Source organism: Balaenoptera physalus, assembly GCF_965194825.1.
Source record: "Balaenoptera physalus genome assembly, chromosome: 8".
NCBI lineage: Eukaryota > Metazoa > Chordata > Mammalia > Artiodactyla > Balaenopteridae > Balaenoptera > Balaenoptera physalus.
Genome location: NC_138887.1, coordinates 122,307,225 through 122,321,169, shown reverse-complemented (window position 1 = coordinate 122,321,169; position 13,945 = coordinate 122,307,225). Strand labels below are relative to the sequence as shown.

Genomic DNA, 13,945 nt, shown 5'->3' with positions numbered 1-13,945 from the left:
TTTTAAAAAGATGAAATTATACTGGATATTAGACCTAACAGATAAATACAGGACACTCAACTCAGCAGCAGAATATACATTCTTCTCAGGTGTACATGGAACATTCTCTGGGATATATGTTAGGCCATAAAACAACTCTTAATTAATAGTTTCAAAAGGTCAAAATCATACAAAGCATACAAACCTGACTAAAAAATGGTTGACCCTTGAACAACACTGGATTGAACTGCATAGGTTTCACTTATGTGTGTATTTTTTTTTTAATAAATATGTACTACAGTACTACACAATCCGTGATTGGTTGAATCCACAGATGCAGAACCATGGATATGGAGAGCCGGCTGCAAAGTTATGCGTGGATTTTCAACTGCATAGAGTGTTGCAGTTGACCCCTGCATTGTTCAAGGGTCAACTGTATAATAAAACTAGAAATAAATAGAAGGAAAACTGAAATATTCACAAATACATGAAAATTAACCAATACATTTCATCAACCAACAGGTCAAAGAAGAAATATGAAACAGGGAAATAAGAACGTACTTTGAGAAAAATGAACACAAAAATACAACATACCAAAGTTTATGGGATGCAGCAAAAGCAGTACTTGGAGAAAAATTTATGGCTATAATTGTCTACACTAACAAAGAAGAAAGATCCCAAATCAACAACCTTAATTTAAATCTTGAGGAACTGGAGAAAGAAAAGGAAATTAAACCAAAACATAGCAAAAGGAAGTAAATGATAAAGATTAGAGCAGAGGGACTTCCCTTGTGATCCAGTGGGTAAGACTCCACGCTCCCAACGCAGGAGGCCCAGGTTCGATCCGTGGTCTGGGGACCAGATCCCACATGCATGCCACAACTAAGAGTCCGCATGCCACAACTAAGAAGTCCAAGTGTGGCAACTAAGAAGCCCACATGTGGATTTCCCTGGTGGCACGGTGGTTAAGAATCCGCCTGCCAATTCAGGGGACACGGGTTCAAGACCTGGTCCGGGAAGATCCCACACTCCACGGAGCAACTAAGCCTGCGCACCACAACTAATGAGCCCACGAGCCACAACTACTGAGTCCGCATGCCACAACTACTGAAGCCCCTGCACCTAGAGCCTGTGCTCTGCACCAAGAGAAGCCACCGCAATGAGAAGCCCGTGGGCCGCGATGAAGAGTAGCCCACGCTCACTGCAACTAGAGAAAGCCTGCGCGCAGCAACGAAGACCCAACACAGCAATCAATCAATCAATCAATTTATTTATTAAAAAAAAAAGAGGCCCGCATGCCACAACTAAGACCCGGTGCAGCAAAAATAAACAAATAATAAAAAATAAAATAAGTATTTAAAAGAGAAAACTGGGCTTTCCTGGTGGCGCAGTGGTTGGGAATCTGCCTGCCAATTCAGGGGACACGGGTTTGAGCCCTGGTCTGGGAAGATCCCACATGCCGTGGAGCAACTAGGCCTGTGAGCCACAACTACTGAGCCTGCGCGTCTGGAGCCTGTGCTCTGAAACAGGAGAGGCCGCGATGGGGGGGGGGGGGGGGCCCGCGCACCGCGATGAAGAGTGGCCCCCGCTTGCCACAGCTAGAGAAAGCCCTCGCACAGGAAGGAAGACCCAACACAGCCATAAAAAATGAATGAATAAATAAATAATTAAACACCTGATTGTCTTAAAAAAAAAAAATCCTTAACCTCATTTAATTAAAAAAAAAAAAAAGAGAGAAAACTGTGTCCATTAAAAAAAAAAAGATTACAGCAGAGATACATGAAACACTAGTAAAACACTATCAAATTCATTCTGAGGCCACTATAAAACTAGACAAAGATATTAAAAGAAAAAAAAATTTGACGATTATTCCTCATGTACATGCAAAAATTATTTTTAAAAAATTAGCATATAGGACTCAATAATACATTAAAAGGATAATACACATCATGACCACATGGGTTTATCCCTGGAATGAACGGTTCGTTTAACATCCAAAAATCAATACTTTTTAAAAATCAATGTAATGTGTCATAATAACACACTAAAAGTAGAAAACCAAATTATCATCTCAACATAAGGAGAAAAAGCATTAATCAAAACCCAATACCCAGGATTTCCCTGGTGGCACAGTGGTTAAGAATCCATCTGCCAATGCAGGGGACATGGGTTCAAGACCTGGTCCGGGAAGATCCCACATGCCACGGAGCAACTAAGCCCGTGCGCCACAACTACTGAGCCTGCGCTCTAGAAACCACGTGCCACAATTACTGAAGCCCGAGCGCCTAGAGCCTGCACTCTACAACAAGAGAAGCCACCGCAATGAGAAGCCCGCACACCGCAACCAGAGAAAGCCCGCGTGCAGCAACCAAGACCCAACACAGCCAAAAATAAATACATAAATAAATTTATTTTTTTTACAAAACCCAATATCCACATTCCTTATACAAACTCTCATCAAATTTAAGTATAGAATAGTATTTCCCTAACCTGATCAAAGGGCATCTGTAAGAATAACCTATAACAAACATCACAGGTAAAGGCAAAGACTCAGTGCTTTCATCTGGAATCAGGAACAAGACTGGGATTGTGGCTTCCATTACACTGCAATTCAGCACTGTAATGGAAGTTCTACCTAGTGCAACCAGACAAGAAAAAGAAATAAAAGGAATTCAGATAGAAAAGGAAGAAGTAAAACTGTCATTATTCACAGCAAACATGATCAACTATGTAGAAAATCATATGGAATCTATGAAAAAAAGGTACTGAAACTATTCAGTGAATGAAATAAGGTCGCAGAATATAAGAACAATATTAAAAAAATCAATAGTTTTTCTACATACAAGGCATGAGCAGTTGGAAATTAAAAAACAAATCTTTGCACTAGCATAAAAATATGAAATACATACTAGGGATAACCATAATAAAATCTGTGAAAGACCTATTAACTAAGAACTATGAAACACTGCCGAGAGAAACTAAATACCTAAAGGGAAGTGGAAAATAACTAGAATTCCCAAAAGGAGACACGAAAGGTTGTAAACGTGGGTAACCTTGTGCTTGGACAAAACCACATTAAGCAAAGGAAAACCCACACCTGATAAAGCAGAAAACAAAAACATACTTTCTTTCCACCTGGAATATGGAATGTAAAAATGGATATGAGGGCTTCCCTGGTGGCGCAGTGGTTGAGAATCCGCCTGCCAATGCAGGGGACACGGGTTCGAGCCCTGGTCTGGGAAGATCCCACATGCCGCGGAGCAACTGGGCCCATGAGCCACAACTACTGAGCCTGCGCGTCTGGAGCCTGTGCTCCGCAACGAGAGGCCGCGACTGTGAGAGGCCCGTGCACCGCGATGAAGAGTGGCCCCCGCTCGCCGCAACTAGAGAAAGCCCTCGCACAGAAACGAAGACCCAACACAGCCGAAAATAAATAAGTAAATAAATAAATAAAGGAGTTCCTTTAAAAAAAAAAATGGATATGAAAAGAACTCTAACTCAAAATCCTAAGAAACAAACTAAGACAAGAACTCTGTATGCCTATTTTTATTCTTCTTACATTTTCTGCATCACTCCCCTTCTGTTCTCCTTTAGAATATAAACAAATCCTTTTTTTTTAAAGTTCTAGTTTATATCTGTCATACTGAGCAGAACCAAGAGAACAAAACATGTCCACACTAATCCAGAGTTTTAAAGGAAAAAGAGCGCATCCCTGAAGACCAAGGGGAAGATTAACTCAGCAGGACAAGAGTGGTCAATGCCTTTACCTAGAAACTCTCCTTCTAAGGCTAAACATTATACCAGACATGCTATGTTATTAAGGGAATCAACTTTCCTCATCAGCAAGACTTAAAAACAGCTACTGGAATTTTTACAATATTCAATTACACAGCAATTAGATATCTATAACGAACACAACTCTTTTACTTATCATTCTTATTTCCTCATCCTTTCCAGGAACCTGCAGCTTAGATTAGAAATTTTATAGAATATTAGCTTGGAACAGGGTTCTAGCAACTGTCTAGTCCAAGGGTCAGCAAACTACAGTCCACAGGCCACGTAGGGTCTGCCACCTCTTTTTGTCCAAATTTGGCTACTGCCTGATGTATAGAAATAAGCTTTTATTGGAACACTGTATGCTAATTCAGTTACATATTCTCTATAGGTCTTTCAAGCTACAAGGCACAGCAGAAGATTGCAAGAGAAGCCCTGTGATCTGCAGAGCCTAAAATATTTACCATTTGGCCCTTTACGAAGTTTGCCAATCTTTGCTCTAGTCCAAAGGTTCTAACCTTCTTTCTTTCGCCTCAACACCATTCTCATGTATACATGCTCATATTCTAAATCACTAAGAGCCAAAATTCCATATTTTATAAGTGAGGAAATCCAGACCCTTTATTTAAACAGCAACTAGAGAAAGGAATTGGACTAATATTTAAGAACATTCAAAGTGAGCATCTTCGCCCTACAGTATAACTATCAAATTTTGAGTAACCAAGCAAAATTTTCAGAAAGCACCCCTACATCATGTACTTGAAAAACTATTTGTAGTCTTGTTCTAAAACTCTCTTACTTTCATGGGACCCTGGAGAGGTTTCCCTGAAGTGAACTTTGTATTTCGCTTATGAAGTGCAGTGCACACTGACAATTTGTTTGCGGGTCTTACAACTGAATTTCCTCTTCCTGTGTTGGAAATTAATCACAGTATGAGTCCTGAAGGAAGACAGGGCAGGGCTCTGCCTCCCAATTACAGAAGCCTTAACAGCTAGGCCCTTGAGTTCTCTGCTGGCCCGGGCAGGCTGGGAGAGGACAGGTAGTCTGAGCTCAGCCAACTGAATGTTCCCATCATGACTTAGAATCTAGAGGAAATGACACCCCATTTCTTTTCCCAAGAATCCACACCTTCTTTTTAAAAAGGGAAACCTTCTCAATTGCTAAAGATTAGTTGCTAAATTGGTGAAGTGTACAGGAAAAAAATGTCAAAGAAAGGGAGAAAGTCCTTCCACCCATCTGTCTTTCCTTCCACAGACAGAAGTAACAGCTCTGCTGAGACTGTGGTCCCCTCCGCTCTACGCAATGGTGTAGAGAATGGGAGGAATAGACTTCCCAGAGCCTCCTTCCCTGTGTGGTTTTGAGTTAAGAGTATGCAAGGTAAGGCAGTCACAGGAGCTTTGAGTCACAATTATCATCAGTTACTCTGATGAGGCAGAGGCAGGACAGATGACAGATGGACACACACACTGCAGATATGAGGTTCGCAGAGGTCAGAATGTGCTCTTGAAAACCATGTGTGGCATCCGGGCTTGCAGGAGCTGTGACGGTCAGTGAGGGCTTCTTGAGACTCAATACCATCAGAAGTCAACACCTCCAGTGCTGCAGACTTGAGACAGTCCACTGGAGCTTCCGCAACAGTCTTCAGTTACAACGGCTTCTGGGCAAGCTCCTGACCATCAGTATCAGATAACCAGACTAAGTTTTCCTGACCATCACACCCCCAGCCTTTCCAAGGATTGTACAAGCCTCTAAATCCTGTGTTAAAACGCTTCACACTTGGAAGGCAAAGTATGGCCTCTGTCCTAACTAAAACAAGACTGATAAAGCTCAAATAAGCCTAGCACTACTGAAAAGCTGAAGAGAGGCTTCATTTTACTTCAGCAAGCTAGCATTTTTATATTTGTCTTCTCATTTAATCCATCCCCAAATTCTCCTTCTACAGATGTGAAAAGTAAGACTAATCAAAGTTAGTAAAGAGCAAAATCAGATTTAAACTCTGGTCTACCAAACACGAAGTACAACGCTCCTGAATTTATTCAGGAAGCAACTGCAGTAACAAACCCTCTGATTTCCTATGTAAAAATATTAAAGGGTAACCATAACTTCCTCAATGTTTAGGTAGGAAGATCACTAATTCATGGAACCTACAAAATCACGAAGGCAGAATCACTCTAAAGCACAGGTTGCAATCTGGTGGCCTAGAAGACACACACTCTCTTTGAATTATGTTGTCTTTTTTTAATCAACTTGGTTGCCAACATTTTAAAAATATAATTATATATAAGTACCAGAGTTACAGCTTCTTTCAAAAAACATAAAAATATCAAAAGATGTAGAACAGTGGACCCACATTTTGCTGTAGCTAAATCAGCTAAAGATGAACAGCACCTGGCCAAACAGGAACAAAATTCCTGTGTCTATAAGAAAAGTAACTGAAGAGGAAGCGGCAGCCACAGAGCCGAGCTGGAGCAAGCCCCATCAGCAGCTGCAAGCCCGCCCAAGGCCCACACCACCCTGACTTCTGTTGTTCTGCAGTCTTAGTTGTCCAACTACTTTATCTGACTCTGTGAACTACCAACGTATCTATCCTTCCAAAAGAATCCTAATGAACTGCCTCATCATGCTTATCTTTTGTATATAAATGAAGCATCAAAATCCAATAATAAGAATTTCAGAAAGTGAGAACAGAGGAAATGAAAGGAGAAAAACAGTACTGTAAGAAAATTTCCCAGAACTGAAGGATGCATATTTCCAGACTAAAGTATCCACCAAATGCAGCACAAGAAACAGAAAAAGACCTATGCTAATGAATGTTACAACAGTAAGGAGGAACTGTTAAAACCTTCCAGGAAGAAAAAAAAGGTCACATACAAATGATAGGGAATCAGGATGTCATCAGACTTCTCAAGAGCAGAACTGGAAGCCAGAGAACAACACAGCAGTACCACCAAAAGTCTAAGGAAAATGAATCTAAGTCAAATCTAGAGTTCGAGACCCTACCAAATCATCAATCAAGTATGAAACTAAAGTAAGAATTTATTCAGACATGCATGGGTCTCAAAAAGTTACCTACCTTCAACACACCCACTCTTAAGAAACTGAAGCCTTTATTATGTGTTCATTTGAAAATATAAACATAAAGAATAATTTTCCCAGAAAAATTTATCAAAATTGACCCATGGATTTAAAAAAGCTAAATAGACCAATAATATCAGAAGAAACCGAAAAATAAACAGGCAACAGATCCAAATGGCTTTGCAGACAAGAGCTCTTCTGACATTTAATAAAGAGATTTTTACAATGTCCAGAAAATCTCACAACTCATTCTAGGAAGTCAGCCTATCTTAAAAAAAACAGGATAGCACCATGTGCACACACAAATACAAAGGCAGAAAACTATAAGCCTACCTCTCTTGTGATCACAGATAAATCCTAAAATGAAAAGCAACAAAACACTGAAAAGGACCTACAGAACCAGAAGGTTTTGAACCCAAGATTGCATGATTGATTCAGCATTGGAAATCTATCAATACATCACAGTAAGATATTAAAGAAGGGGCCTCATGATCACCTCAATGATGCAGAAAAGGCTTTGATAAAATTAAAACCCCAACTCAAAAAATAAACTTTCTTAGCTAAACAAACAATAACTATCAGAAAACTACAGCAAACACCATACTCACTGGTAAAACATTAAAAGAACACTCATTAAACTCATAACAAGATGACAAGACAAAGATGCCTGTCATCACCCCTATTACCCAACATTATACTGGAGGACTTGACAAGGAATGGTTCTAGAACGAAAAGTACAAGAAATGAGACATAAATACTGAAATAGAAGAGACTGCAGATATGACAGTCTGACTAGAAAATCTAAAGCACCAAACTCTTAAAACAAGATCCCAATAAGCCAGTTATACACAATAACCAAAAAAAAAAGTTTTTCTATCGTAGATCAGCAACAAATTTCAGAATATAATAGGATGAAAAACTATACCATCCACAACAACAACAAATACAAAATATCTAGGAATAAAACTAACAAGAAATGTAAGAAAACTATATAAAGAAAATTTTACTAAGGTACATTCCATAGAAGACAGAGATCCCTTCTCCTATGGAACTTACCTTAAATAAAATTTTCTTCGTATCTGCAATCTCTTCTATTCCAATATTTATGTATCCCAACCTCTTAGATCAGTGCCCAGCACAGAGCAGGTACTCAGAAATGTGGCAGATGACTGACGGGCAAAAAAGAGCTTGACAGCGAGACATTCTTGCTGCTGAATGAAAGAACCCATATTGTAAAAGTATCCATCATCCCAAATTTATATTAATAAACTCAATGCAATCCCAGTAAGAATTTCAGCAGAATTCTTTATAAAATGTGATGATTCTGAAGTTTATTTTTTTTAAATGCAGAGCTAATCGAAATTACTGAAAAACATGCTATAATATATATAGTCACACACCATGAAGCAGTAATTTTTTAAAACTATGAATGAGAATTTAATGTTATAAAGTTGGAAAAGATAGAGAATTCAATAAATCATATTAGAACTGTTAGAAGCCCCAAATTCACAACACACCCAAAATAAAATTCCATATGCAATAAAAGCTAAACATAAAAAAGCAAAGAAGCATAAAGTATTAAAAGCACAGAGGAACTCTTGGCATGGAGACACCATTACAAAAAAAATTTATGAAAAACAAGTGACCAAAAAAAATCTGAAAAAGAAAATATATATATGTGTAAACATATATAAATGAATCACTCTGCTGTACACTTGAAACTAACACAACTTTGTAAATCAACTACACTTCAATTAAAAAAAACTTGGGTGGGAGGGGTAGTTCCCTGGTGGCCTAGTGGTTAGGATTCCGGGCCTTCACTGGAGTGGCCCCGGGTTCAATCCCTGATCGGTTCAATCCCTGATCGGGGAACTAAGATCCCACGTACAAGGCTGAAAAACAAAGAAACACACACACAAAAAAAGTTTTTAATATATGTAGCCTACAACACCGTATTTCCACTTCTAGAGTTATCAATCCTCCAGAAATATTTGCTTAAGCACACCAAGATGTGTCTGTAGACATTTAGTGCAGAATTTTCCACAGCAGTGGAAAAGGACATATAACTGAAATGCCCATCAATACAAAAATGGTTAATCAATAAACGGTGGATCCACGTAACTCTCACCTACTAACACAGGAGAGATCGCCAAGACCTACTACTAAGTGAACAAACTGGGGCGCACTACGTGATTCCATTCATACCATAAAAAGCCACACAGCTGTAAATGTGCAACTTACATATGCACAGAAAAGGGTGCAAAGGGATTCATAAAGAAAATATTTTATTGTTTAATCATTAATTTGTCAAATATTTGTTGAACATACACTACATGCCGGGAACTTGGAATACACGGCAGGTAAAACAGGCAGCATTCCTGTCCTCAAGGGGCTTACAGACTACTGGGGAAGGGAGATTTTACAAAAGTAAATAAATAACCAAATAAAATCACAAACTCAGATAAATGCTCTGAAGAAAGAAGGGTGCCACAGAATTTAGGTGAGGGAGGCACACAAGCAAGAGATGGGCGTATCTGAGACAGAAAGAAGAATGCTCACGGAAGGCCTCCCAAGGAGCCTGCGACCTGGGGGATGAGCAGCCAGAGGGAGGGCGGGGGCAGCCCTCCCAGAGGGAAGCAGGTTGACCCAAGAGCCTGGGGAGGCTGGGCGACCGAGTCATGCAGAACTCGCAAATCTTGGTAAGGAGTTTGGCTTTAGTCTAAGAGCAATGGGAAACCAGGCACCTGTGACAAAATGGAAAGAAAAACTCCAAATCATCGACGACAAAACCTACTTAATCCTCTAAAATAGCCATTCTCAAAAACTTTCTGGACTCAAATTTATTAAGGATACCAAAAAGCTTTTGTTTATGTGAATTACGTTCACTGACATTTGCTATTTTCGAAATTAAAAATGAGAAACGCAAAAAGCTACGCAAGCACACATTCCATTGGCCACCTGTACAACGATGCCTTCACGTGTCACGCAGCCTTTGGAAAACTCCACTATGCTCTAGTGAAAGAGCGAAACATGCAAGTGACACTAGTACTATTAATGGAAACAGTTCTGACCCAGGAGTTCCCAGACTACACTTTGAAAATGATACAGAACCATGATTTTGAACCCCAGAAAGTAACCAAGTAAGGAAGGTAAACCAAGTATTTTCAAAATTTAACTAGAAAGCCTCAGAAAAAAAATCACGTGACAGAAAAATGGCATACACCAAATCATACTGCCAGAAGTGACATTTCTTGCATTTAGTCTCTGTGGGTTTTTCCATTGCGCCATATGAGCGCTTCAATACTTAGACCTAGACAAGATTATTGCAATGTACTCACAAATAGGCATTCCTAAAGAACACGCAGTAGGATGGTTTGACCTTTCAATAATGAGAACTAAGCCCAAACACTGCTGTTGTTCATACTTTACCAGTTAAGGAACTCCTTTACCAAAGTTTTCGAACAATCGTGAAAGTCACTTTCAAGTGTTTTTCTCACGTTAAAAAAAAAAACCTCAATCAGCAAAATGTGATTGCAACCAGAAAGTGACTTGACCTGAAATCTGTTTTGAGTTAGGTCCCCTATCAAACTCATCTACGCTCGGAAAACAAGAGAAACTACCCATAGGAACTGCATCCGTACCTGACCCTTTTCGGTCCCGTTTCCATCTCTGTAAGATGCTGATCACGAAGCCCTAATGGGTCGGTATCAGACCACTAAGGAGTTCATGGAAAATGAGACCAGCCCGGAGAGATTATTTTTTCAGACTCCTTGCTCTCCGAAACGCCACACAAACACATCCCCTCACGTAGGTGAGTCTTAGCCGGGTCTAGTGCGGGGCTGCCAACCACCCCGAGCCCGACAGGACAACCCCCCCTGGGCCGGGACCCTCCCCCAAAGGGCCCGGGGTCGGGCGCTGTCCCCCCCGCGCAGGCCGCCCGCCGCCTCAGGTGAGCCTGACGCCTCACCGCCGCGAAGGGAGGGACACTAGGGCACAACGACGGCCGGGAGCGGCCCGCTGCCCCCCACCGCCGCCTCCCTCGCGGGGCCGCTCACTTACCTCCAGCGCCGGTTCCTCCGCCCGCTCCCAGGGCGGCCGCCATAGTGCTCGCTGGGCCCGGCCTTCAGCCTCGCCCCACCAAGCCAGCTGGGGGGGCTGCCGGGCCAGCCGGGGCCCGGAGACGCGCGGCGGGGGACGAGACGCGGGGGGCAGCAGGCCGTGCCTGGGGGCGGAGGGCTGCGCAGCCGACGGGTATCTGGCCCTCCAGCCTGCTTCTCCTCAGGAAGAAAACAACAAACTATCGCAACATGGCGGCCAGCTCGGCCCGCCGCCGCGGTGCACGCCGGGATGATGGCGGCCGGGAGGCGCCGGCGCGGGCCCTCCCCTCCTGGCCGCGGCGGCTCCGAGCCACCTCCGGGGGACGCAGGCCGAGTGCGGAAGTCAAACACGCGAGCAGCCGCCTTCCTCGGCTCCGGATAGCCTAACGTTTAACGCGGGGGCGGCTGCCGGCTGTAGTTCGGCCCCGGGCTCTGTCGCAAAGCGCTTTGCAGCAGTTGGCGCCGCGCTTTACGGCCGGCGAAAGTCTCGCTGGAAGTGGGAGGGGGCGGACCCGCGCCCCGCAATGGGACCTGAACCTGGTTTCTGTGTTCGGACTGTGCGGGGCGGGGTGGGGGCGGAGTAACTGAGCGGTGGACCGACACGGGGAGCGAGCACGCCTGGGGCGGGCCGGGAGGTGCCGGGCATGCGCACTGCGGACTGCGGGCAGAGGCGGGTGCGCTGAGCCGGCGCGGCCCTGAGACAGACGGAGCGAAACGAGTGCGCGAGAGTTTGCGTTCGAGCAGCGACAAAGGTGGCGAGCAAGATGCCAATGAGTGACAGAAAGGGGACCAGACAGTGATACGGAGAAGAGTGAGGGCTACTCAGGATAAGGCGTCCGAAGACGACTTATGACTTGTTGGCCTTTGCGGGGGAGGGGGAGTGAATGTAGTTAGGCCTTTACGTACTCACAAGCTGCAGACGGTTCCAAAACAACGAATGTGGGGATTATGGGGAGAGAAAAGGGTCGTTTTAGGTAGAAAAGAAGGCTGAGCAAAGGCGCAGAGATGTCCAATGACTTCATATGATTCCAGATTTGCAAGCAGTACACGTGGGTGCTGGCGTATTAGTAGAAAAGAATAATTTCTGGTGGAAGAGCCTAGAAAACTCCACCTAAACTGATGATAGTAAACATTTTCAGTAATGGGAGAAATCAAAATTGTGTGCCACCTGAAAGGATGCAATAGGAAGAAACAGCATCACTTATGTGGTAATCCTGTCACAGATATGTAACTGAACCTAATCCTGAAGAAGTAAGGACAAAAAAAGTGAGGGACATAACTACAAAACAATTGTCCTTTAGTCTTCAAAAGTGTTAAAGTTATGAAAGTCAAGGAAAGACTGAGGAACTGTTTCAGACAGAAGGAAAAAAAAGACATGACAGCTGAATGCAATGCATGATTCTGAACTGGATCATTTCACTGTAATGAATATTATTGGAACAAGTTGCAAAAATTGATGAAGTCTGAAGATAAGATGGGAGTTATATAGCAAAATTAACTTCCTTATTTTGATGATTGTAGGTGATATGCAGGAAGAAAGTCTTTGTAGAAAATACTAAGTGTTACGGAGTCCAAGTTCGTACTGCTCACTGCAGGACAGGCCAATAAATTGAGAGATGAGGTGTTGGGACAAGGAATAGCGACTTTATTCAGAAAGCCAGCGGACCAAGAAGATGATGGACTAGCGTCCCAAAGAGCCATCTTACCTGAGTTAGAATTCAGGCTTCTTATATACCATGTTCTTGGATTGGAAGAATCAACACTGTGAAAATGACTCTACTACCCAAAGCAATCTACAGATTCAATGCAATCCCTATCAAACGACCACTGGCATTTTTCACAGAACTAGAACAAAATTTTCACAATTTGTATGGAAACACAAAAGACCCCGAATAGCCAAAGCAATCTTGAGAACGAAAAATGGAGCTGGAGGAATCAGGCTCCCTGACTTCAGACTATACTACAAAGCTACAGTAATCAAGACAGTATGGTACTGGCACAAAAACAGAAACATAGATCAATGGAACAGGATAGAAAGCCCAGAGATAAACCCATGCACATATGGTCACCTTATCTTCGATAAAGGAGGCAAGCATATACAGTGGAGAAAAGACAGCCTCTTCAATAAATGGTGCTGGGAAAACTGGACAGCTACATGTAAAAGTATGAAATTAGAACACTCCCTAACACCATACACAAAAATAAACTCAAAATGGATTAAAGACCTAAATGTAAGGCCAGACACTATCAAACTCTTAGAGGAAAACATAGGCAGAACACTCTGACATAAATCACAGCAAGATCCTTTTTGACCCAGCTCCTAGAGAAATGGAAATAACAAAAATAAACAAATGGGACCTAATGAAACTTAAAAGCTTTTGCACAGCAAAGCAAACCATAAACAAGACCAAAAGACAACCCTCAGAATGGGAGAAAATATTTGCAAATAAAGCAACTGACAAAGGATTAATTTCCAAAATTTACAAGCAGCTCATGCAGCTCAATAACAAAAAAACAAACAACCCAATCCAAAAGTGGGCAGAATACCTAAATAGACATTTCTCCAAAGAAGATATAGATTGCCAACAAACACATGAAAGCATGCTCAACATCATTAATCATTAGAGAAATGCAAATCAAAACTACAATGCGATATCATCTCAAACCGGTCAGAATGGCCATCATCAAAAAATCTAGAAACAATAAATGCTGGAGAGGGTGTGGAGAAAAGGGAACACTCTTGCACTGTTGGTGGGAATGTAAATTGATACAGCCACTATGGAGAACAGTATGGAGGTTCCTTAAAAAACTACAAATAGAACTACCATATGACCCAGCAATCCCACTACTGGGCATATACCCTGAGAAAACCATAATTCAAAACGAGTCATGTACCAAAATGTTCATTGCAGCTCTATTTACAATAGCCAGGACATGGAAGCAACCTAAGTGTCCATCATCGGATGAATGGATAAAGAAGATGTGGCACATATATACAATGGAATATTACTCAGCTATAA

General features: G+C 42.1%; 1 protein-coding gene across 10 annotated transcripts in view; it reads right to left on the bottom strand.

Moving 5' to 3' along the window:
• RBM33 (RNA binding motif protein 33) overlaps positions 1 to 11,438 on the bottom strand; it is a 118,208-nt gene extending 106,770 nt beyond the window's left edge. For 3 of the 10 annotated variants that reach the window (XM_082473764.1, XM_082473759.1, XM_082473760.1), the window contains exon 1: positions 10,888 to 11,436. In XM_082473764.1, the coding sequence (XP_082329890.1) occupies positions 10,888 to 10,930 (43 nt within the window). In that variant the 5' untranslated portion in view covers positions 10,931 to 11,436. Of the gene's footprint in view, positions 1 to 10,883 lie in introns of all 10 variants that reach the window. The other 7 variants (XM_082473755.1, XM_082473758.1, XM_082473762.1 and 4 more) reach the window with 6 other exon arrangements.
• Positions 11,439 to 13,945: the final 2,507 nt, after the last annotated feature.